Source organism: Ranitomeya variabilis, chromosome 2, assembly GCF_051348905.1.
Source record: "Ranitomeya variabilis isolate aRanVar5 chromosome 2, aRanVar5.hap1, whole genome shotgun sequence".
Lineage (NCBI taxonomy): Eukaryota > Metazoa > Chordata > Amphibia > Anura > Dendrobatidae > Ranitomeya > Ranitomeya variabilis.
In genome coordinates, this window is record NC_135233.1 from 144,603,592 (window position 1) to 144,630,235 (window position 26,644).

Sequence of the window (26,644 nt, forward strand, 5' to 3'; positions counted from 1 at the left end):
CTTAGTGTACTGTTCAATCTTAAAAATAAAATACTCACCTGAGCCTTGTCCCATGATGAGCCGCTCCAGTCTGTGCCGTGTGGTTCTGCACAGCCGCAGGTGTGATCGAATGACACCACTGCACCTGCTGAGCCAAGACTTCGATGCACAGGCTGAATGATGTTAAAGCAGGGAGCCATCACCAAACTAAACTGTCATGTGGATGCAAAAATGCCCTAACTCATGAGCCTCATAAGCAACTGCTTGGTAGTACGCCACAGAGGTAAGATATAAACAATGAAAGCAATTGTTTTGAAACACTGGTTTTATTTTTACTAAGCATCATAAAATCCACATATTACTGATACAACATGCTTCCAAATAATTTTTTAATCGACCTTTAACAAAACAAATGGATTTGAAATGTTCTAAATGTACAGACGTTTCTCTTATAACATATACAAAAACATAAAAAGTGCACCAGAGAGAATGAAAAAAGGCTCATCCATAGGACAAGATGTTAATTAAGGTCAACTTCAAACATGAAGCCAAAACAAACAAACATCTATATACAGATTTTGACCTATGTATCTATACAGAATAGTGCAGGCACCCACCACAGCATATCCATCTTCTAACATGTACAGTAGGACTACAATAGTCCATTTAGGAATAGTGAAAATCTACAGCCAACTATAATACAAGTGCACAGAAATTATGTATATTGCTACTAACGCTTAACACTTATTGCCTGAAAAGCCATTTTCCTTCACAATGACTTTTCCTACAGTTCATAAAGCCTTTTCCAATTAATGCAATCATCTAATGGGCTTATATTTGCTGATCTCCCTAAAGCAAACCGGATCTACGGTATGTAATGTAATAGAAAGTTTCGAAAGTGAATCTTTAACATACAAAGAACTTACCAGTGAATATAGAAATAATTAAAGGCTATGTGCTGAAGATATCTCATAAACCCAGTCTGTCTTACCTGGTCTCCATTTTATCCCCATGTGCTTTGTTTTGCAAATACCATAAAATGGGTTTCATTAATTTTTTATTTTTTGGGGGGGGCACGAAAACTTCATTACTGAATAGCAGTAACAGAAAGCAAATCTTCACTGTTTAGGTCAAAAATTCTGTCATTTTTTTCTAATAAAGTGTAATAATGTTTCAGTCATTGATATTCCTGGTATGGACATGGAAATTTATCAAAACACTAGAATGTGACTGGAAGCAATGTAGATTTCCCTCAGTTTTTGTATTACCTATTTTTGAGGTTTATGGTAGTTGTAAGTTTTTAAAGAGGACCGGTCATTTGCTAAAAAAAAATATATATAAAAGTTACATATCTTGTAAAAATCCCTGGACTCCCCTGATTCTGCTGCTCTTTTTTGTTTTATGCACTTTCCCTCCATTGCAGAGATACTCACATTTGTTTCTTCTGGAACACTGTGAAATCTCTGTTTGCAGTACAACTGGGCACTTTTTCATAGTCTTCTCTGGGGCATTGCTCTCAGATGCGGCCAATCACCACTTGTCAGCTGATCTAGCAGTCTATCAATCTCAGACGCTGCTGGAATGTGATTGACAGACCACGAAAGTACACAGCCCCAGAGAAGACTGAAGAAACACCAATTTGGAATGCAAGCAGAGATTTCACATAGTGTGCTTCAAAAGCAACAAATGTGAATATCTCTGCAAAGGATTGACACAGCACAAAACGGAAAACAGTGGTAGAATCCGTGCAGCTCAGGAATGTTAACAAGGTATTTAACTAAATTTTTGAGCAAGTGACAGGTCCCTCTTGAACATAATCTAATAATTTAAACCTTGACATGACCATGTATAATATAAGTGGCACTCATTCCATGAAATGAAAAAAAAATTGGATAATATATGCATCATTGCTCTGTTAAAGAGTAGAGAAATTACATTCTCAATTAAATTACATACTGTGTGGTCAGTGTTCAGATATTTACAGGTTATTGTACAAAAGAATAGTAATAAAACAATATTGACCCCTTTGTGATATGCCAGCATGAACAAAATGTGTGGAATGTATGGATATTATATCACAGTGCACAAACATGCAGAACCAAGACACATTTAGGACTTAATAATCCCTGCAATACGGAAGGCCACAGTGCGATATATTGTACAATGTACTAGGTGCTACATAGTTGCATAAGCGTGTAGATTATTATAGTATTAAAGGGTAATGTTACTACACAATAGTAAGGTGCAGTATGTCATGGCGGTTTTCACATCTATGTCAGGAACTTCCATAGCAGATTGTATCAAAATTGCAGAACGAAATAGCCAGCTATTTGTCTGGGAGAATGACAGACACCATGAGGAAAGTCTTATGGGCTCCATTATAGTCAGTGGGGTCCATCAGGCTGTTGTGCATCTTGTGATAGATCTATTTCATTGTTCTATTCCTATGACCAATGTGAACGTAGCCTAATAGATATACTGTGCTGGCCAAAAAGGTCATAGCTGGCAATGCTCAGGAGCTGATACTTTCATTGATGTCTTAAACAAATATATCACATTAGTGGGCACCACTCAGTTGATAAACATCAGGGGCATTGTTGTAGCTTAGGTGAGCATGCACTACTATCTCTAAGCAAAAAAAAAAGGATAAATCCCCAATACATCAGGAGTCCTTGTTCAAAAACTACCACTCTCCAGACATGTATCGTCTTCTGATAAAAATGTCAGAAAATGCTAAAGAGGACAACCACCTAGTACAATGAAATGTATAATATTTTGTATACTTTGTTACATTATTAAAATCTGAAGCTTTTGTTGGTGAACAGGGCCTCATCAAGTTTTCATGTCATTCTGTGTGAATGGTTGAGAACATCTAGCCATAAATAAGAAATTGTATTATCAACTTGGCCAACAGGTTAAATAACTATAGATCATTGGTTTGTATGTGCTGATGAATTCGTCTTCTACCCAACTTCTGTCACGTTTATTGTGCTTATCGTAATCCTTATGCAAGTTAGTTACTTGTATAAGTATGTGCATACATCATATTACTGTTACCAGTATATAAATTAGAAAACTATTCACTCTAGCCATTTAGGAGCAGGCGTACTGTACAGATATATGGAACTCCATGTCAAATGTAAACAATACAATGCAACAAATGCCTACCAGTGCATGACATTAAGCTGAAATACAGAAGCTACAGTACTTTTTCTAAAATGACAAAATAATATGTTCAAGCAAAACTACTTGAGCTAAGGCATTGGAATTTTTCCCTAAGAGACTGGACAATATTCTGCTGGTTGGAAGATGGTGCCCTCCACATATAGTCATTAAGTTTACCTACTTCATCATAACCTGCTACATCAGCATCAGGTGTCTGTTTTTCACTTAGAGACTTTACTGGGGTAGTTGGCATGCTAAAGGAATATGGTGTACTGTTGCTGCATGGAGTTTGTACGTGTTCAGAGTGGCTACGCAAATTAAGTTTTATAGGCTGGTTGGAAGCTAACTCCAGCGCATCTTCCTCATCATCAGACTTGATCTCTACATAGTCATCATCATCATCATCATCTCCAGCACCATCACGGTCTTTAAAATTTGCAAAATAGTTAAGAGTGGCAATTTGAGCATTTAGAGAAGAGAGCTTGTTTAACACCAAGATCTTCTGAGAGTCTTGCAAAGTCATATCTGAATCCTCATCTGAATGTCTTTTCTCCTCCATAAAACTGCCACCAAAGTCATAAATATCTGATAATCTCTCAGGCTTTGAGTTACGCTGAGACTGTGGTGAAGTTGGGGTTTTAGTTGTTTTGACTGGCTCTTTTGACTTGTGGATGAACATTGAGGAGGATGACTGGGAGCGAATATATGGCTGAGTTTTTTCAAAGGCCACTTGCCTTCCTAAAGAATGATAAGCTTGTTGCGGAGTGGCATTTTCATCATGTTCTTGACCAATTGTACTCCACCTTTGTAGATGTAGGCTTGATGGACTAGCTTTAATCAAGGATGGAACAGAGCACGCAGAAATTATGTTCCTTTGTTGGCATTTGAGCCTATTTGCTGAAATATCAGACTTTGCTCTGAAGTCTTTTGTGTCAGGCCAGGTAAAAAAATCTCCAGCATCTCCATTGAGTTGTGCAGAATGCAAACTTGTGTTACTTTGCTGCAAAGATTCACTCTGTGGAGCAACTTGGTGAATGTGCTGGTGCCTATGTTCTGGCCTGAGCACAGGGGAGTCCTTTGGACTAGTTTTTAATTCCTTAGGAGTTTTTGCTGGCGATTCACGGAAAATAATCTGGTCATACAGCTGAGAGTATTCTGCAATTCTTGCTCCTGCAAAAAAACAAAAATATTCAATTTGTAAGTTATGTATACAATTTCAAGGTATTATGCAGGCCTTAAATTTATTGATCATCATTAACGAAGCACAATGATACAAAAAAATTATACAAACATGATCTTATTTTTACTCACATAATTGGCTAAGGAACATTATCTGTGCTATTTAATCGTGCATAGTATAGGATAATATATTTGCAAAAATTTAAAAATATCTGTTCCTGTTAAGGCTCATTCAGATGTCCATGCAAATCAATCCAATCTCGCCAATGCACAGACTGGCGACGGCTCTCCAGACCTGAGCGCGATAGCCTTCTAGAAATACAGTACATGAAGCTCTTGTGCTCTGGTTGTGAAACTATGGCCAGTCCAAACATTGCGGTCTGAGATCAGATTTATTTGCACAGATGTTTGAAAGAGCCCTTATAATCATGATCAATTGACATGCAGAATTTAGTGAATAAGGATCCCTTTGACAGTTATCTTACCTATTGCTGTCCCTCCTTGTTTCTTTTCTTCCATTATAGCTGCAAGGTCTTTTGATTTCGGTTTGTGTGATTTACAAGGATGTTCTTGTTCTGGACTTTTAATTTTTAACATTTGATTGGCTCTCTTTATCTTTTGACTGTATTGTCTAGCCATCAGGAACACCTTATTTTTGGACTTTTCAATGTTGTCCAATCCCTGAGCAGCATTCATAGAATCTGTGTAAGTTAATGTACTTTGAGATGAAAAAAAAGGAGAATCCATGAATGTCATTTCACTCGTAAGGGATGTTCTCTTCAAACTTAGCAACGAGCTGCTAGGGGAGGATGGAGGGCTTGGCTCCTCTTTACGGACACTTGGAATGTTATTCACCATTGCCCTTGGCAGAGTTGAATTATCTGGTAAACATAGAGATGATATTGAAAATTTTGATTCTTTGCTAAAATGAGACCTGTTGACTATATGTCTCTTTTCCCGGACATCATCTTTACTCACTGGAAAAGAAGCCAACAATTTGTCACTTTTCTTTTCTTCGTTCTTTTTTATGTAATTTTCCAAGTCATTCCAGATTTCATCTACTTCTTCAGATAACTTGTCAGCAGCTGTTTTGTGAGAAGCTGAACTTGAGTTTGAAGGAGTGTTGAGCAGATGAATATAGTCATCTCCTACGGGTACTCTGTGGTCCAAGGATTCATCCTCACTGAACTGAAGGCTTTCTTCTGAAACAAAATGATCTAGATGGCCAAAACACTGAAAATCTCCATCTAAGCCCAAAAAATTGTTCCTCTCTGAAGGTGAATTCCTTCTTATATGCTCTAGAGATTGTTCTGGAAGGCGTATGGAGTCATAAATATTTTCTTCTATTATTCGAAGCTCGTGAGAACTAGTATTAGGAGTTCCTCGTTTCAACTCTGCTCTCTCCATGTTTGGCATTGGAGTGCTCTTAGCCTTTTCATGTCCATTGGATGCCCAAATATTAGTGTTGACCTTACTTTTTATGTCTGCATTGCGCTTGGGATTATTTTGCATGTAATCAGATTCATCTCTTCTTGTGAGGCCCATCTGTTTGAGATCATCATAACTAATGTTATCATAGACATGTTCAATATCATCAATTGTCAACTCCTCTGAGGAACCATGGGAGGAGGACTTTTGTTCAGGTTTACTTAAGATTTCACAATGAGTAAGCTGGTGTCTAGTGTTATTCTGTCTACTTTTCAAATTGCTAGAGCCCAATTTATTTTCTCCTACGCTGCTGGCTCTCCTGACAATTTTACAGTATGAGTTATTAGCACTATCATCTTGTATTAGACCCAAGTGCCAACTACATGGTCGACTGGATGCACCTCTTTCTTCCTGTAACCTTGATGACTCTTGTTTGGAACATTCATTCGTCATAAACATTTGATAATCATCATCATCTTCCTCATTGTCTTGAGGTATTCTTCTAGAGGGAAAGAGGGCTTGTCTAATTTGGTGATCTGTCCAGATATTTCGCAGAGCTGTAGTACCCCCAAGGATATTCATTATTATAGAGTTAGTGTGTGGCACGCTTTGCTGTCTGTCCAAGGGATGAACTGCAGAACGTGAAGACAGCTGGTCTCTGCTCAGCTGTGACAACTCTTCATCTGACTGGTCTTTTGAACTCTAAGGTCAAAATACAAAATTAATAAGTCATTAATGGATTTTCTGTATTCATATTTTAATATTAAAAATTGCTTTGTAATTAGTGTTGCATGTTTTCTCATTGCTTTGAATAAATATGGATTACATATTCAGATCTACGCAACAGAGTGGTGGTCTATATTACATTCACTCCTCTCAGCCTGTGTGGCCAATCCATGGACCTTTCTATAAAACACACTTAAAATCAAGGTAGCACTTTATGTATGTAAAATCGCTTTTATATGTGAAAGGTGTCCATATCCTTTACACATGCTTATTTTCAAGTATATTAACCCCTTCCCGACCTATGACGCATATGCTGCGTCATGAAAGTCGGGGCCAATCCGACCTGTGACGCAGCGTATGCGTCATGGAGGGATCGCGTCCCTGCAGATCGGGTGAAAGGGTTAACTCCAATTTCACCCGATCTGCAGGGACAGGGGGAGTGGTACTTCAGCCCAGGGGGGGTGGCTTCACCCCCCTGTGGCTACGATCGCTCTGATTGGCGGTGGAAAGTGCAACAGCCAATCAGAGCAATTTGTAATATTTCACCTATGAAATGTGAAATATTACAATCCAGCCATGGCCGATGCTGCAATATCATCTGCCATGGCTGGAAACACTGGTCTGTCCCCCACCGCCACCGATCTCCTCCCCGCTCCTCCGTTCAGTCCCGTACTCCCCTCCGTCCGCCTGTCCGCTCCCCCGTCCTCCTGTCCGCTCCCTCCTCCTCCTGTCCGCTCCCTCCGTGCTCCGATCCATCCCCCGTGCTCCCCCACACACCCCCTCATACTTACCGAGCCTCCCGGTGTCCATCCGTCTCCTCCATGGGTACTGCCATCTCCCAAAATGGCGGGCGCATGCGCAGTGCGCCCACTGAATCTGCCAGCCGGCAGATTCCTTCCATGTACATTTTGATCACTGTGATAAAACCTATCACAGTGATCAAAATAAAAAAATAGTAAATGAACCCCCCCCTTTATCACCCCCATAGGTAGGGACAACACTAAAATAAAGAAAATATATATATTTTTTTCTTTTTCCACTAGGGTTAGAACTAGGGTTAGGGTATGGCTATGCACACGTATTCTGGTCCACTGCGGATTTTTCAGCAGCGGATTTGATAAATCCGCAGTGCAAAACCGCTGCGGACCTATCGCGGATTCAACCTGGTATTTCTGCAGTTTTTCTGCGGATTTCACTGCGGTTTTACAACTGCGGTTTTCTATTGGAGCAGTTGTAAAACCGCTGTGGAATCTGCAGAAAGAAGTGCACATGCTGCGGAATGTAAATCGCTGCGTTTCCGCACAGTTTTTCCGCAGCATGTGCACAGCGTTTTTTGTTTCCCATAGGTTTACATTGAACTATAAACTCATGGGAAACTGCTGTGGACCCGCAGCTGCGGAAACGCGGATTCGCAGCGTTTTCCGCAGCGTGTGCACATAGCCTTAGAATTAGGCTATGTGCACACGGTTCAGATTTGGCTGCAGATCCACAGCGGATTGGCCGCTGCGGATTCGTATAAGTTTTCCAACAGGTTTACAGTTCCATGTAAACCTATAGAAAACCAAATCCGCTGTGCCCATGGTGCGGAAAATACCGCACGGAAACACTGTGTTGTATTTTCCGCAGCATGTCAATTCTTTGTGCGGATTCCGCAGCGTTTTACACCTGTTCCTCAATAGGAATCCGCAGGTGAAATCCGCACAAAAACCACTGGAAATCCGTGGTAAATCCGCAGGTAAAACGCAGTGCCTTTTACCTGCGGATTTTTCAAAAATGGTGCAGAAAAATCTCACACGAATCCGCAACGTGGGCACATAGCCTTAGGGTTAGGGTTGGAATTAGGGCTAGGGTTAAGATTAGGCTTGTGGTTAGGGTTACGGATAGGGTTAGGGGTGTGTTGGGGTTAGGGTTGTGGTTAGGGTTGGAGTTAGGGTTTGGATTAGGGTTAGGGGTGTGTTGGGGTTAGGGTTTTGTTGGGGTTAGGGCTGTGGTTAGGGTTATCTAGATTAGTTCCTTGGGAGCTAATTTTCCATTCAAAAAGTCAAATGGCGCGCCTTCCCTTCCGAGCCTTACCATGTGCCCAAACAGTGGTTTACCCCCACATGTGAGGTATCGGTGTCCTCAGGAGAAATTGCCCAACAAATTTTAGTATCCATTTTATCCTGTTGCCCATGTGAAAATGAAAAAATTGAGGCTAAAATAATTTTTATGTGAAAAAAAGTACTTTTTCATTTTTACAGATCAATTTGTGAAGCACCTGGGGGTTTAAAGTGCTCACTATGCATCTAGATAAGTTCCTTGGGTCGTCTAGTTTCCAAAATGGGGTCATTTGTGGGGGAGCTCCAATGTTTAGGCACACGGGGGCTCTCCAAACGAGACATGGTGTCCGCTAAAGATTGGAGCCAATTTTTCATTCAAAAAGTCAAATGGCGCTCCTTCGCTTCCGAGCCCTGCCGTGCCCACAAACAGTGGTTTACCCCCACACATGAGGTATCAGCGTACTCAGGACAAATTGTACAACAACTTTCGTTGTCCAGTTTCTCCTTTTACCCTTGGGAAAATAAAAAAAATTGTTGCTAAAAGATCATTTTTGTCACTAAAAATTTAAATGTTCATTTTTTCCTTCCATGTTGCTTTTGCTGCTGTGAAACTTCTTGAATGTGGTTTTGAGCACCTTGAGGGGTGCAGTTTTTAGAATGATGTCACTTTTGGGTATTTTCAGCCATATAGAACCCTCAAACTGACTTCAAATGTGAGGTTTTTTTCACAAATAAACGCAGAAATTATTGACCTAAATTTACCACTAACATGAAGCCCAATATGTCATGAAAAAACAATCTCAGAATCGCTAGGATCCGTTGAAGCGTTCCTGAGTTATTACCTCATAAAGGGACACTGGTCAGAATTGCAAAAAACGGCCAGGTCATTAAGGTCAAAATAGGCTGGGTCATGAAGGGGTTAAAGGGAACCTGTCACCCCGTTTTTTCAGTATGAGATAAAAATACCGTTAAATAGGGCCTGAGCTGTGCTTTATAATAGTGTATTTTTTGTCCCTTGATTCCCCACCTATGCTGCCGAAATACCTTACAAAAGTCGCAGTTTTCGCCTATCAATCACGCTGGTCTGGTCAAAAGGGCGTGGTGAAATGGCTGTTTCTCCCCCACCTCTTGCTTATCTTCCCGGCGTTGGCGTAGTGTTTTGCGCATGCGCAACAGCCGAATGCACTGCGCAACGGCTAAAAAAGTGCGCGATCTGTGTTATTCAGAACGTTATCGGTGGGGGCGGCCATCTTCCTGAGGCCCCGCATGCGCAGATGGAGTGCTCTGCTTCCCGGGGCTTCAGGAAAATGGCCGCGGGATGCCACGCGTGCGCAGATGGAGATCGCGGCAGCCATTTTCCTGAAGCCGAGATGCGAACTGGTGCTGAGAATCTTATAAATGTGACCCTGATATATGCTGCTGTTTGCTGTGCCTGACCAGCTCCTGGTCAGGGAAGGAAGCATAAGTCACTTATGATAACTGAGTATTCAGTCTAAACACAATTGATCGCAACTGCTACTTTCTCAGGTAAAATATTTCCCTGCCTGTTTATCACGGGAGCTAGAGTTGCTGCCCCATCTCCAGCTTTGAGTGCATAAAAAATCAAGTTAGTGATGTAGCAGCTCCAGTGGATGCTGAGCTTATATGTCACTGACTTTATTTATTATGAACTTACAAGAGGACTGGTGACAAGGCAGAAACACTCACTCCTGTGAAAGAACCCCTCCCTTTCTCTACCTGACATTGAAATTACCTTGGAGGGTTCAACCATAGCTCCCAAGCAGCACGCCCGCTGTCTTGGGGTTATATTTGACACTCAATGTTCCTTTATTCCCTATATCCAATCACTCACTTGCTCATGTCACCTGCATCTTAAAAACATCTCCAAAATCCAACCTTTTCTCACCGTTCAAACTGCTGAACCTCTTACTGTCGCTCTTATTCACTCTCGTCTAGACTACTGCAACTCTCTTCTGATTGATCTCCCTCTTACTAAACTCTCCTCTCCAGGGTCTTATTTCTGTCTATCTGCTTCACCGAAGCCTCCACTTTGTGCCAGTCATTACGCTGGTTACCCATTCCATACAGAATACAATATAAACTCCTATCTCTCACTCACAAAGCCCTCCATAGTTCTGCACCACTCTATAGCTCCTCCCTCATCTATGTCTATCGCCCTACACGTTCTCTCCATTCTGAAACTGACCTAAGACTAACATCCTCCATGATTCGAACCTCGCACCTCTGTCTCCAAAACTTCTCCGTGCTATGCCAGTTCTCTGGAATGCACTAACCCAAACGATCCGACTGTTACCTAGCACCCATGTTTTTAAGTGTGCTTTAAAAACACGTGTCTTTAAACAAGCCTATCAACTCAGCTCACTAACCTAACTCTTCCCTGTTCCTTCCTTCTAAACATTATTCAGAATCTGCTCTCTCCTATTCATTTGTCTCTACACCCTCCATGCACATGATAACTGCACTTAAACACACTGGATGATGACTGGATCATGCAGCTTTATATGAAAATTCTGATTTATTACAATTGCTGGATCTGAAATAACAAGCACTTTTCACCTATTGTGTCCCCCTTATTTCCTGGTAGGTCGTGCGCTTGCTAGCAGGGCACTCACTCCTAATTTAACCGTTTAACTGTCTTGCCTTGTATTGAATTTATTGTCTGCACCTGTCCTTGCTTAATTGTATAATGCTACGGAATATGCTGGCACTATATCAACTAAAATTACTATTATTATAGACCAGTAAGTGTGTACATAATAAATATGTATGTATGTATGTATGTATGTATGTATGTATGTATGTATGTATGTATGTATGTATATATGTGTATATATATATATATATATATATATATATATATATATATATATATATATATATATATATATATATATATATATTCCACACACAGTAGAGACCAGAAGTTTGGACACAGCTTCTCATTCGAAGATTTTTCTGTATTTTCATGACTATGAAAATTGTACATTCACACTGTGAAACAACTGAAATTATGTCATATTCTAGGTTCTTCAAAGTAGACACCTTTTGCTTTGATGACTGCTTTGCACACTCTTTGCATTCTCTTGATGAGCTTCAAGAGGTAGTCACCGGGAATGGTCTTCCAACAATCTTAGCACTTGTTGGCCCTTTTGCCTTCACTCTGCCGTCCAGCTCACCCCAAACCATCTTGATTGGGTTCAGGTCTGGTGACTGTGGAGGCCAGGTCATCTGGCGTAGCACCCCATCACTCTCCTTTTTGGTCAAATAGCCCTTACACAGCCTGGAGGTGTGTTTGAGGTCATTGTCCTGTTGAAAAATAAATGATGGTCCAACTAAACGCAAACCGGATGGAATAGCATGCCGCTGCAAGATGCTGTGGTAGCCATGCTGGTTCAGTATGACTTCAATTTTGAATAAATCCCCAACAGTGTCACCAGCAAAGCACCATCACACCTCCTCCTCCATACTTCACGGTAGGAACCAGGCATGTAGAGTCCATCCGTTCACCTTTTCTGCGTCGCACAAAGACACGGTGATTGGAGCCAAAGATCTCAAATTTGGACTCATCAGACCAAAGCACAGATTTCCACTGGTCTAATGTCCATTCCTTGTGTTCTTTAGCCCAAACAAGTCTCTTCTGCTTGTTGCCTGTCCTTAGCAGTGGTTTCCTAGCAGCTATTTTACCATGAAGGCCTGATACACAAAGTCTCCTCTTAGTTGTTGTAGAGATGTGTCTGCTGCTAGAACTCTGTGTGGCATTGACCTGGTTTCTAATCTGAGCTGCTGTTAACCTGCAATTTTTGAGGCTGGTGACTCGGATAAACTTATCCTCAGAAGCAGAGGTGTCTCTTGGTCTTCCTTTCCTGGGGCGGTCCTCATGTGAGCCAGTTTCTTTTTAGCGCTTGATGGTTTTTGCCACTGCACTTGGGGACACTTTCAAATTTTCCAATTTTTCAGACTGACTGATCTTCATTTCTTAAAGTAATGATGGCCACTCGTTTTTCTTTACTTAGAATTTGTATTATGGCAAGAAAAAAGCAGCTAACAGTCTATTCAGTAGGACTATCAGCTGTGTATCCATCAGACTTCTGCACAACACAACTGATCCCAACCCCATATATAAGGCAAGAAATCCCACTTATTAAACCTGACAGGGCACACCTGTGAAGTGAAAACCATTCCCGGTGACTACCTCTTGAAGCTCATCAAGAGAATGCCAAGAGTGTGCAAAGCAGTCATCAAAGCAAAAGGTGGCTACTTTGAAGAACCTAGAATTGAAGACATAATTTCAGTTGTTTCACACTTTTTTGTTAAGTATATAATTCCACATGTGTTAATTCATAGTTGTGATGCCTTCAGTGTGAATGTACAATTTTCATAGTCACGAAAATACAGAAATCTTTAAATGAGATGGTGTGTCCAAACTTTTGGTCTGTACTGTGTGTGTATATATATATATATATATATATATATATTCTGATATTTTCAGGGTAACAACCCCTTTAAAAATGGCGTCCTCTTGTGACAATGAGTATTACAAGTGGTAAATCACTGGAATTCGATGCGGGAGTGCAACCACAACTGGCAGTTGGGTTGTGTGGACCCTTACCTACACCTTTGTAAGATCAGGTTGATTTTGAGATTTCTTATACAATAAGCTTACCAGTAAATAACACTTACCTGACCATCACATAAGCTGAGGTTAATACTTCTACGTTTCTCAACATTTTCTGAGGACTGGCTATTCAATCTCTTTCTTCCACCTTTAACCTTTTGCTGAGAGCCATGCTGTGAATATGGAATTTAAAAGACTTGCATAAATATATGCAATTATAGATGTAATTAATGAAGACCTTGTAACCAAAGGTATTTTATCTCACAATATATACACATGAAATAGACATATTCATAATAGAATTTAAAAAACCATGTACAGACCTGTTCAGAATCTTCCTCATCATCAGCGTCAGTCTGTTCCCCAGGTCGGAGATGCAATTTTTTGCCCTTATAGGTATGCTGAAAAAACTCCTGTGAGCTGCTCATATCAGTACTGTGAGACAGTGCCGCTTTTCTCATTCCAGGGCTCAGGAGCATATCCCTTGATCCTAGTTTAGCTGCTTGACAAAGCAAATTGCCCTGCATGCTGATACGCTGAAATATAGAAATACAAAAATATTCTTCGATATGAACTATTTCTATCTACAGTCATTTTTATATGATTGAAATTACCGTAAAAACCATCCTTAAATACTATTTATGGCCTCTTATTGATATCTGGCTAATAGAACTCTCAGACTTAAAGGTCACACTTACAAATCACTGATAAATTGAACAAGAGACTGCGGTTTGCTTAAGCTCTAGCAACCCTATTCTTCCCTCCAAACAACGCTTGCACTCAGTTTTTGTGATCTGGAACAATTTTTATTCAAATTTCCTACACAGTTTATGGAACTAATTGGAAGATTAAGAAAGGTAGTAGTGTCCTCCAAAATTTTGCATGTGTGTGATCATGTGCTCATGCCAGTATCCCTGCAGATTTGAAGATTTTCTGGATTGGGGTTTATGGAGCAGACGTGATCAGAAGAAGTGATCAAAATGTTGAATATTGATATTCATAAATCCATCAGCCTACTATGCGAAAAATAAGCCTTCACACAGCTCCATCGATGGAAAAAAAAAACCCATTATGAGTCTTGGAAAATTACAACAGAAATCAAAATTATTTCTCTTTTTCCAAACTTTTGAATTTTGTTTCACGACTTAAATGAACCTTGAGAATCATATTTCAGAGTCATTACTGTACATTGAACACAGTAAAACAAAACCTATGGCAGAATTGTATTTTTTTCACTATTTCGTCATGTCACCAGGTGTTTGCTACCCTATGTCAGAGCAGCATGATATAGAGACCTTGCTGCTAGATTCCTTTTCAGTAAACTGTGTGGTCAAATGAATGGTATCATCCTAAACTACAACACAGCCTGAAAAAAAATTACAAAAAGTTATACCTCTCGGAAGAAGGAGAGGGAGAGACAAAAGCACGTAAATGGACTTCTGATGTATGGACTGGCACAGTGCTATAGAAACAAGTGGCTTATACTGTCTCTGTGTGCCAAATGTGAATATTAACATAATGGCTGTGGGTTTTCCACAATGGAAAAAAAGTTTAGCATTAAATATACCGTACTGCTTGGTTTTGTTTTTGCCAGTAATTGGTTAATTACCTTCTGAACTTCAGGGCTCACATCTGAAAAATATAAAAATGTAAATTAGACAAAAACAAGAAAATCAAATATATGACAACTGCAGGTGCATCTCACAAAATTAGAATATCATCAAAAAGTTAATTTATTTCAGTTCTATACAAAAAGTGAAACTCATATTGAACAGAGTCATTACAAACAGTGATCTATTTCAAGTATTTATTTCTGTTAATGTTGATGATTATGGCTTACAGCCAATGAAAACCAAAAAGTCATCTCACTAAATTTAGAATACTTCATAACACCAGCTTGAAAAAATTATTTTAAAATCCGAAATGTTGGCCTGCTGAAGTTTATGTTCAGTAAATACACTCAATATTTGGTCGGGGCTCCTTTTGCATCAGTTGCTGCATTGATGCTGCGTGGCATGGAGGCGATCATCCTGTGGCACTGCTGAGGTGTTATGGAAGCACAGGTTGCCTTGATAGCAGCCTTCAGCTCATCTTCCTCTTCACAATACCCCATAAATTCTCTATGGAGTTGAGGTCAGACGAGTTTCCTGGCTAATCAAGCACAGTGACACTGTTGTTTTTAAACCAGGAATTGGTATTTTTGGCAGTGTGGACAGGTGCCAAGTCCTGCTGGGGAATGAAATGTCCATCTCCAAAAAGACTGTCGGCAGAGGGGAAGCATGAAGTGCTCTAAAATTTCCTGGTAGACAGCTGCACTGACTTTGGTCTTCATAAAGCACAGTGGACCTATACCAGCAGATGATATGGCTCCCGAAACCATCATGGATTGTGGATACTTCACACTGGAGCTTAGAAATCAAGGTCCCAGAGTCTGGAGGAAGAGTGGAGAGACAGACAATCCAAGCTGCTTGAGGTCTAGTGTGAAGTTTCCACAATCAATGATGTATTGGGGAGCCATGTTATCTGCTGATGTAGGTACACTGTGTTTTATCAGGACCAAAGTCAGGGCAAACCTTCTACCAGTAAATTTTAGAGCACTTCATGCTTCCCACTGCCAACAAGCTTTTTAGAGATGGAAATTTCATTCTCCAGCAGGACTAGGCACCTGTCCACACCTCCAAAAGTATCAATATCTGGTTTAAAAAAAAGTATCACTGTGCTTGATTGGCCAGCAAACTCATCTGACTTTAACCCCATAGAGAATCTATGGGGTATTGTAAGGAGGAAGATGAGAGACACCAGACCCAACAATGCAGACAAACTGAAGGCTTCTATCAAAGCAACCTGGGCTTCCATAACACCTCAGTAGTGCCACAGGCTGATCACCTCCATGCCACGCCGCATTGATGCAGTAATTGATGCAAAAGGAGCCCCGACCAAGTATTGAGTGCATTTACTGAACATACATTTCAGTAGGCCAACATTTCGGATTTTAAAATCATTTTTTTCAAGCTGTTGTTAACCCCTTCACCCCTGGAGCTTTTTCCGTTTTTCCATTTTCATTTTTCGCTCCCCTCCTTCCCAGAGCCATAACTTTTTTATTTTTCTGTCAATATGGCCATGTGAGGGCTTATTTTTTGCGGGACGAGATGTACTTTTGAACGACACCATTGGTTTTACCATGCCGTGTAACAGAAAACGGGAAAAAAATTCCAAGTGTGATGAAATTGCAAAAAAAGTGCAATCTCACACTTGTTTTTTGTTTGGCTTTTTTGCTAGGTTCACCAAATGCTAAAACTAACCTGCCATTATGATTCTCCAGGTCATTACGAGTTCATATACACCTAACATGTCTAGGTTATTTTTTATCTAGGTGGTGAAAAAAAAATTCCAAAGTTTGCTAAAAATAAAAATAAAAAAATTGCGCGATTTTCCGATACCCGTAGCGTCTCCAATTTTCGTGATCTGGGGTCAGGTGAGGGCTTATTTTTTGCGTGCCAAGCTGGCGTTTTTAATGATACCATTTTGGTGTAGATACGTTCTTTTGATCGCCCGTTATTGCATTTTAATGCAATGTCGCGGCGACCAAAAAACCTTAATTTTGGCATTTTGATTTTTTTTATCGCTACGCCATTTAGCGGTTAGGTTAATCCTTTGTTTTTATTGATAGATCGGGGCGATTCTGAACGCGGCGATACCAAATATGTGTATGTTTGATTTTTTTTTGTTTTATTTTGATTGGGGCGAATGGGGGGTGATTTGAACTTTTATATATATATATTTTTTTTATATATTTTTAAACACTTTTTTTTTACATTTTGGCATGCTTCAATAGCCTCCATAGGAGGCATGCACTAAACGATCGCCTCTGCTACATAGAGGTGAAGCACAGACCACCTCTATGTAGTAGAAATCCAGGTGTACTTTGAACGCCGACCACAGGGTGGCGCTCAAAGCAGTCGGCCATCAACAACCATAGAGGTCTCAAGGAGACCTCTGGTTGTTATGGCAATGCACCGCTGACCCCCGATCATGTGACGGGGGTCAGCGGTGCGAGCACTCCCGGCCGCGCGGCCGGGAGCGCTAGTTAAATGCCGCTGTCAGCGCTTGACAGCGGCATTTAACTAGTCAATGGGCGCGGGCAGATCGCGATTCCGCTCATTGCGCGCACATGCCAGCTGTACAAAACAGCTGACATGTCGCGACATAGGTGGGCTCACCGCCGGAGCCCCCCTCAAAGAAGGGGATCCGCCAGCTGATGTACTATTCCGTCAGCTGGCAGAAAGTGGTTAAAGTATTCTAATTTACTGAGATAATGACTTGAGTTTTCATTGGCTGCAAGCCATAATCATCAACATTAACAGAAATAAACACTTGAAATATATCACTCTGTTTATAATGACTGTATATAATAAATTTATTTCAGTTCTTCAATACAAAAAGTGAAACTCAAACTTTTTGTTGATATTCTAATTTGTGAGATGCACCTGTATGCTTCCGTATGTATATACGTACATCTGCTATGAACTTACCATTAGGTTTCATGACTTTATGGATATTAGATGACGGTTCTGAAAAACAACATCAAAGCAACAATATGAAATCCTTTTCTTCTACACAAATACTATTACATTGAGCTTAGATGAAAGACATTCCTCCTCTCCTGGCTGCCTAATTTCCTGTGCATCAAACAATCTTTACTTTTGAATTAATAATTTAATGGATTATGCATCATAGCAGACAATTGCAAATGCACTCATCAAAAAAAGTTCATGAAGGCCTAAAAAACATGTTCAACATTAATTGGATTTGTCATGGGCATACCGCGACAGAGGGACCAGAAGACCGTGATGTCTGTTTTCACAAATTCCTTCACTGGTTAGAAGAACTTCACCATCCTATTAAACAATGTAGTTTTTTTCCTTGCTAGCAGTGCAAGGGTTAATCTGTTCAGTTGGAGCTCCTGGACCTTTCCAACTTGGATTGGATTGCATTACATTTTCGGGAATTTTTCCTACATGCAGTTTAAGGAGCTGTAAAATATTTTTTCATTGGATATACAAATAATTTTGCTTTTTCTTCATGATACTTGAGGCCTAATTTTCTGTTATTTTCATATTCTTATTTTTTGGAAGTATCTGAAGGAAAATAAAGGAAATACGGGTACGTTTTCATTTTTTTTTAATAATTACAAAGGACTATGGAACTTTCTGCGGTATGATGTTGTAATGAGTGATTCATTACTAAAATTTAAGAAGAGACTAGATGCCTTTCTTGAAAAGTATGATGTTACAGGTTATATATACTAGATTCCTTGATAGGGCGTTAATCTAGGGAACTAGTCTGCTTGCCGTATGTGGAGTCGGGAAGGAATTTTTTCCCCAATGTGGAGCTTAGGCCATGTTCACACGCTGCGGTTTTTACCGCGGAACCGCCGCGATTTTGATGCTGCGGGTCCGCAGCAGTTTCCATAGCGTTTACATTAACATGTAAACCCTATGGAAACCGCAGTGCACATGCTGCGGGAAAAACCGCGCAGAAACGCAGCGGTTTACAACCCGCAGCATGTCACTTCTTTGTGCAGAATCGCTGCGATTCTGCACCCATAGGAATGCATTGAACCGCTTACTTCCCGCATGGGGCTGTGCCCACGTTGCGGGAAGTAAGCGGATAATGTGCGGGTGGTACCCGGGGTGGAGGAGAGGAGACTCTCCTCCAGGCCCTGGGAACCATAAAATAGTGTAAAAAAAAGAATTAAAATAAAAAATGAAGCTATACTCACCTCTCAGCGCTGCCCGCGGCCGTCCGGTCTCAGTTGCTGTGCCGAACAGGACCTGTGGTGACGTCGCGGTCACATGACCGTGATGACGCCGCGGTCACATGACCGTGACGTCACGAAGGTCCTTGTCGGCACAGCCGCGTGCAGCGCCGGGGAGATCGCGACGTCAGAGGGTGAGTATAGCCAATTTTTATTATTTTTTACATTACTATTGATGCTGCATATTGCTGCATATGCAGCATCAATAGTACAGCAGTAATCCCGCAGCGGAAACCGCGGAACAAACCGCGATAAATCTGCAGGGATAACCACAGCGGTTTTGCCCTGCAGATTTTCAATTCCGCTGCGGGATTAACCCGCAGAGGAACCCGCAGCGTGTGAACATGGCCTTACTCTTTGCCACATGTTTTTTTTTTTGCCTTCCTCTGGATCAACATGTTAGGGCATGTTAGGTTAGGCTATGGGTTGAACTAGATGGACTTAAAGTCTACCTTCAACCTAAAAAACTATGTTACTATTAAAATACATTTTAAATTGTATATATATTTTTTTCAAACAGGGGTAGGGCTAGACATGGCTATTTGGATTGGCAGCAGATGTCATTTGTTTAACGCTACAGAGTAGCCAAAAGACCGCAGCATCTGATTTCTTCTACTCCTTCACTGATTAGAAGCACTTCACCTTCTTATTAAACGGTGTAAATTTATTTTAGCAATGCAGGTTGAGAGCTCCTGGAGCATGAGGGTATGTGCACACATTGCGGATTTTTCCGTGCAGATTCTGCAGAATAAGCAGGTAAAAAGCCCTGCGTTTTACCTGCGGATTTTGTGCGTTTTTTAATGCGGATTTTGCCTGCGTTTTTACACCTGCGGATTCCAATTATGGAACAGGAGTAAAATGCTGCGGAATTCGCACAGAGAATTGACATGCTGCGGAAAATAAACCGCAGCCTTTCCATGTGCACTGCGGATTTGGTTTTCCATCGGTTTACATGGTACTGTACACCGCACGGAAAACTGCAGGGCCAAATCCACAAAGTGTGCACATACCCTTAAGGCTCTCAGAGGTGCGCGGTTAGCCATTCCCATCTGCTATATAATCTGGGCCTTGGCTAGCACTCATTGTCAGAAAATAGCTTTTGCTGCCTGGCTGGAGGTGGTTGTTGGTGGTTATTGGAGAAGCTGTTTGGTGGATTTGTCTGTGACTTTTGCTAGGGTTTGAGTGTGTGATAATTCCCTTCTTTGGTTTAATTCCATCATCCACGCCCTGGTGCATTCCTCTGTTGTTTATGTGTGAGTATATATTTGTATGTTTTGTATTTTTCATTACCCCTGTTCATATTTTCTTGTTAGTTTGGTGTACTATGGTACATTACTACTCCCCTTTTCACTGGGTGGGGGAAGGGTACAGACCGAGAGCGGATTCAGGAGCTAAGGCAAGGTACGTGGTCCCGGCGTGAGTTAGGGTATTAAGGACAGGGAAGGAGCCCCTAGTCCCGAGACACTTAACAACAGAGTCATGACAGCAGTTTTTTTTTTTTATTTCTTTATTTTTTTCCTGCCTCAATTTATTTATCTTTTATTTATTTCACACAGTGTGTTTTCCATAAGGTCATAAAAGACATTAGAGGAGGAGTGGTGGTATTTGAACATTGAAGTACTTTTTTTTTTTTCTTTTACATGATTTCTGATGTAACTGAGGCTGGCATATTCGCCCCAGTTACAGTGCAAATTCAGCTTCCTGGGTCTATAACAGAGCTGACTGGGTCTCCTAGGACCTTGCAGTTTCTGCTCTTTCACTACACTCCACAATCACATGGTCACTGGGTCCTGAGGAAGATGAGCTTCCGACACTAAATACACAGCAGTCGGGAAAGCAGAGATCGTAACACTCTCTGCCTTCTCTATCACCCCACTCAAAATAAAACAATAAAAAAAATCTAATATTTGGTATCTCCGCATTCAGAATCGCCCTGTCTATCAACATAAAAAAATAATTAACCCGATCGCTAAACGGCGTAATGAGAAAAAAAGTCAAAACGCACGAATTATGTTTTTTTTGGTTGCCAAAACATTGCATTAGAATGCAATAACGGGTGATCAAAAGATCGTATCTGCACCAAAATGTTGTTTTGCAATTTCACCGCACTTGGAATTTTTTTCCCATTTTCCAGTACACGACATGTTTCAACCAATGGTGTCAATTAAAAAGGTACAACTCGTCCTGCAAAAAAGGAGCCCTCATATGGCCATTTTGACAGAAAGTTAAAAAAGTTATGGCTCTGGGGAGAAGTGGAGCAAAAAACGAAAATGCAAAAAAAACAAAAAACCTCTGGTTGTTAAGGGGATAAAAGTGCCAGCTAGGTAATGTTAAGTCTAAGTTCACATTTGCGGTCTGCGCTGCAGCGTCGCCGCATGCGTCATGCACCCCTATATTTAACATGGGGGCGCATGGACATGCGTCGCACTTGCGTTTTGCGCCGCATGCGTCCCTGCGGCGCCCGCGTCCGGGCGCAGAGGACGCAGCAAGTTGCATTTTTGCTGCGTCCAAAATCAATGAAAAAAAAGGACGCATGCGGCGCAAAACGCAGCGTTGTGCATGCGTTTTGCTGCGTTTTTGTTTGCGTTGTGCGTTGCGGCACCGACGCTGCAGCGCACAACGCAAATGTGAACGTAGCCTAACACATACCTGCTTGTGCTGGATGTGCAGATCAATTCACATGTTCATACAACTAAAACAGACTGCACATAAACCAGCTCTTCTCGGTATATCACGTTCTAATCATATGGACTTGTGACCTCTGCAGCCTGTCACTGGTCTCAGTGCCACATAACTCAATGAGGAAACTACAAATTGGCTGCAGCAGTCAAAGGCCCTTCCTACAGGAAAAGGAAGCAAGACGTCTAGAGAACCAGGCAACGCTAGGAGAAAAGCCGGAACAAAAAAAAAAGGTGGTAAAACCCTTTTAAGACACCATACTGTCAGTGTGAGGTCTTAAGTAATCTTGATGCTACCTTAAAGTTAACTTTTTCAGCTTTTTCTTCAACACGTCCAAATTATTCTTGCAACTGAGTCAAAAAGAACATATATAGAACTAGCTGTTTCCAGCCAGCTAACGCTCGGCACGCTCATTGCTATCTAATTAACGCTGCTGGTGATTAAACTAAAGTAAATAATGACAACATTCAATAGCGCTTATGCAGGTGGTAAATTAACTTAAAATGAAGTTAATAACCCTCGTGTGGTAATGTGTGAGGACGGAGCCTCGTGTGGTAATGTGTGAGGACGGAGTCTCATGTGGTACTGTGTGGGGACGGAGCCTCATGTGGTAATGTGTGAGGACGGAGTCTTGTATGGTAATGTGTGAGGACGGAGTCTCATGTGGTACTGTGTGGGGATGGAGCCTTGTGTGGTAATGTGTGGGGACGGAGCCTCGTGTGGTAATGTGTGGGGACGGAGCCTCGTGTGGTAATGTGTGGGGACGGAGCCTCATGTGGTAATGTGGGAGGGCGGGATTATGTGTAGTAATGTGGTGGGGGGGCGGGATTATGTGTGGTAATGTGGTGGGGGCGGGATTGTGTGTGGTAATGTGGTGGGGGCGGGATTGTGTGTGGTGATGTGGGGGGCGGGATTATGTGTGGTAATGGGGGGATTATATGTGGTAATGTGGTGGGGAGGCAGGATTGTGTGTGGTGGGGGGGCGGGATTGTGTGTAGTGGGAGGTGGGATTATTATGTGTGGTGGGGGCGGGATTGTGTGGTAATGTGGGGGGCGGGATTATGTGTAGCAGTGATGGGGCGGGATTATCTGTGGTAATGTGGGGGGCGGGATTATGTGTGGTTATGTGGTGGGGGTGGGATTATCTGTGGTAATGTGGTGGGGGGCGGGATTATGTGTGGTGATGTGGTGGGCGGGCGGGATTGTGTGTGGTAATGGGGTGGGGGTGGGATTGTGTGTGGTGATGTAGTGGGGGCGGGATTGTGTGTGGTGGTGGTGGGGGCGGGATTATGTGTGGTGGGGGGCGGGATTGTGTGTGGTAATGGGGTGGGGGGCAGGATTATGTGTGGTGATGTGGTGGGGGTGCGGGATTATGTGGTAATGTGGGGGGCGGGATTATGTGTAGCAGTGTGATGGGGCGGGATTATCTGTGGTAATGTGGGGGGCGGGATTATGTGTGGTTATGTGGTAGGGGTGGGATTATCTGTGGTAATGTGGGGGGCGGGATTATGTGTGGTTATGTGGTAGGGGTGGGATTATCTGTGGTAATGTGGTGGGGGGCGGGATTATGTGTGGTGATGTGGTTATTGTGTGTGGTAATGGGGGCGGGATTGTGTGTGGTAATGGGGTGGGGGTGGGATTGTGTGTGGTGATGTAGTGGGGGCAGGATTGTGTGGTGGTGGGGGGCGGGATTGTGTGCGGTGATGTGGTGGGGCGGGATTATGTGTGGTAATGGGGTGGGGGGCAGGATTATGTGTGGTGGGGGGTGGGATTGTGTGTGCTGGTGGCGGGATTATGTGTGGTAATGTGGGGGCGGGATTGTGTCTGGTGGGGGGCGGGATTGTGTGTGGTAATGGGGTGGGGGCGGGATTATGTGTGGTGATGTGGTGGGGGGCGGAGCTACTGTGCAGGGGGCGGGATTAGCGAGTAATCACGATGCCTCATATATATATAGATGCTTAGCACTTACCAGACTTCCTCCGGACTCTGCTAGAGACAAGCTCTTCTTTTACATTTGATGTTTTTCTTTCTCCTTCTGCAGTGTAAGAAAATCCTGGATGATCTAAGAATGAACAGCAGATTTTTAGTGTTGTAAAGCTATATGCAAACAAGATGGAAGCTTAAAAAGGACATATCACATCTTGTGAAACTGCAAGAGGAGTAAAAAACAACCATATATGATCCTTTTCAAACATTGAGTAGATAAATATTATATGATATATAATAATTATTTACTCAGAATGTTTGAAAAGCATTATATATTTGGTTGTCTTTTATATATATTTAGCCAAATTCTAATATTGCTCTGGCCCTTGAAGAAAGGGAAACTACACTCACTAACCATCTGAACAGCTGTGTGAGGATTCCTGCTTATGAAATTAAATGTACCAAACTGTGTAGGGGATATTGAAAGTGTGCAGCATGTAAACACACGGTAGATCTGTACTGCTATGTTATTTTACATGGAATGAAATTATATAAGAAACAATGCAAGATGGTTCCAAGCAGCTGTGTCCTCTTTTAGCAGAAGAGCACTTTAGAAACAGCTATGTTTTCCTGTACTAGAAGCAGCTATATTCTCCTATGATATCGGAGCTATAAAATATACAGAGGATTTACAGTGGTGTTTGAAAGGTTTTAAAACCTTCAGAATTTTCCATATTTTTTTTAGAAAACTTTAACCTAAAACTACATCAAATCTAATCACAAGTCCAAAAACTTGATGAAAATATCCGAGACAAAAATTAATTAAAAAAAAATTAGGAATATTTTTTTTTAAATCATGAAAATGATCCAATATCACATGTCTGAAAGTGGAAAAAGTATTTCAATCACGTGTCTGACCTTCATAACACATTTGGAGAAGTTTATCATGGCACCAACAAAGCAGTTTTGATGACCTCGCAATAAAAAAGTTGCCGATTCTCTTCAGGTGGAAAGGGTTACAATATTATCCCTAATAAATTTGTTCTCCACCAATCCACAGTCACACAGAATGTGTACAAGTGGAGGAAGTTGAAACCAATAATACCTTCCCGTTGAGTGGTCTAACAACAGAAATCACTCCAAAAACAACATGTGCAATAGTCTTTCACATTAATGAATACTAATGTTCATGAGTGAGTCCACCATCAGGAGAACACTGAACAACAAGTGTGCATGGCAGGATTGCAAGGAGAAAGACACCTCTCCAAAAAGAACATTGCTGCTTGTCTGCAATTTGCTGTAGATCACCTGAACAAGTAAGAAGACTGTTAGAACAATGTTGTGTGCATGGATGAGACCAAATTAAAGCTTGTTGGTTTAAATGAGAAGAGTTATATTTGCAGAAAGAAAAACACTGCATTGCACCATATAAACCTCATACGATCTGTGACACTTGGTGACGGCAGCTTCATAGTTTGGGCCTTTTTAGCTGAAAAGCACTAATGCTCGGGTCGAGCAAATTGGACGAACCCAATGTAAGTCTATGGGAAAACAGCATTTTTGCCGTGACCCCCATCACCACCACCGGGTCCTTTTAGGGTTTAAAAACATCTGAAATCAGTGTAACAGTGCTTAAATTACATGGTAACATCATGGGGAATGCCCCTGGAAGCATTTCTGACTCCCAGGTCACAGCTTTGAACAATAAAACACACAAAAAACAAAACCAAAATGGATTTTCCTGGGAGATATGTTAACCCCTTAGTGACGGAGCCAAATTTTTGAAATCTGACCAATGTCACTTTATGTGGTAATAACTCTGCAATGCTTCAATAAATCCCAGTGATTTTGAGACTGTTTTTTCGTGACACATTATACTTTAGGATAATGGTAAATTTAGGTCAATATGTTTTGTGTTTTATTTATAAAAAATATCAAAAAATTTAGAAAAATGTTAAAAAATTAGCAATTTTCAAATTTGGAATGATTATCCCTTTAATCCAGATGGCCATACCACAGCAAACCATTAATAAATAACATTTCCCGCATGTCAGCTTTACATCAGCACCATTTGTAAAATGTTATTTTATTTTGTTAGCATTTTAGGAGGATTAAAAATGTAGCAGCAAATTTTCATTTTTTCAAGGAAATTTACAAAATGTATTTTTTTAGGGACTTATCCATGTTTGAAGTGACTTTAGGGGTCCCATATATTGGGAAACCCTCAAACATGATACCATTTTAAAAACAACACTTCTAGACATATTGAAAACTGCAGTCAGGTAGTTTATTAACTCTTCAGGTGCTTTACAGGAATTAATGCAAAGTGGCATGCAGAAAAGAAAATGTGTATTTTTACCACCTAAATGTCTCTAACTTCTTAACAGATTACTACAGCCATCAGACTCTAACGCCGCTATTTCATCATGAATTGCCATGGCAAACATCAGGACCACAAAATCAAGATCTGAGGGCACCAATTTGGTTAAATAGGAAGCCCCCACACTCTGTTAAACATTTATATGATGTAGTCACCATTGACAGCAGCATCTAAGGGGTTAAACAGAGTTGGACGGTGCAAACGCTGATCGTGGCTGATGCAGCAAGTTGTCAGCTATAGTGGACAGCCGACAGCTGCTGGATTGTCACCTGTATGGGGAGGCTATTCTCTTATATCTCAGGTCAGTTAAAAGACATATTGGCTGTCATTAAGGGGTTAAGGAACATCCTTTCCAGGGTAATGATTTGTTTGTAAGGCAAAATAAATAACCCAAAACAAAAATGCTCCTACACCACTTGGGCTATGTTCACAAGTAGCGTTTTTGATGCGTTTTTCAACTTTAGCATTGCTTTCAACGAAGACAAATGCATTCACTAGGAAATGTAATTTCAACATTTTACAACCTTATTTAGCCATCTGGTGTGTGACATATCATCAGACACACCACCACCGCAGACACCAGTACCTCCGCTGCCTTAGCCCCAAACGGGACCCCTGCACCTATCCAGGGACCTTTGCCCTCCACTCTGCTCCTACAGCCTAAAGGTTTGAAAAAGACCCTGCGGGTC

General features: G+C 41.3%; 1 protein-coding gene across 4 annotated transcripts in view; it reads right to left on the reverse strand.

Moving 5' to 3' along the window:
• Window positions 1-299: 299 nt before the first annotated feature.
• PLEKHG1 (pleckstrin homology and RhoGEF domain containing G1) overlaps window positions 300-26,644 on the reverse strand; it is a 339,483-nt gene continuing 313,138 nt past the window's right edge. For all 4 annotated transcript variants that reach the window (XM_077283054.1, XM_077283052.1, XM_077283055.1 and 1 more), the window contains 7 exons: window positions 23,619-23,711; window positions 17,685-17,723; window positions 14,762-14,784; window positions 13,476-13,688; window positions 13,218-13,325; window positions 4,809-6,453; window positions 300-4,314 (listed from right to left, as the gene is read on the reverse strand). In XM_077283054.1, coding sequence (XP_077139169.1) covers window positions 3,215-4,314; window positions 4,809-6,453; window positions 13,218-13,325; window positions 13,476-13,688; window positions 14,762-14,784; window positions 17,685-17,723; window positions 23,619-23,711 — 3,221 coding nt within the window. In that variant the 3' untranslated portion in view covers window positions 300-3,214. The remainder of the gene's footprint in view (window positions 4,315-4,808; window positions 6,454-13,217; window positions 13,326-13,475; window positions 13,689-14,761; window positions 14,785-17,684; window positions 17,724-23,618; window positions 23,712-26,644) is intronic.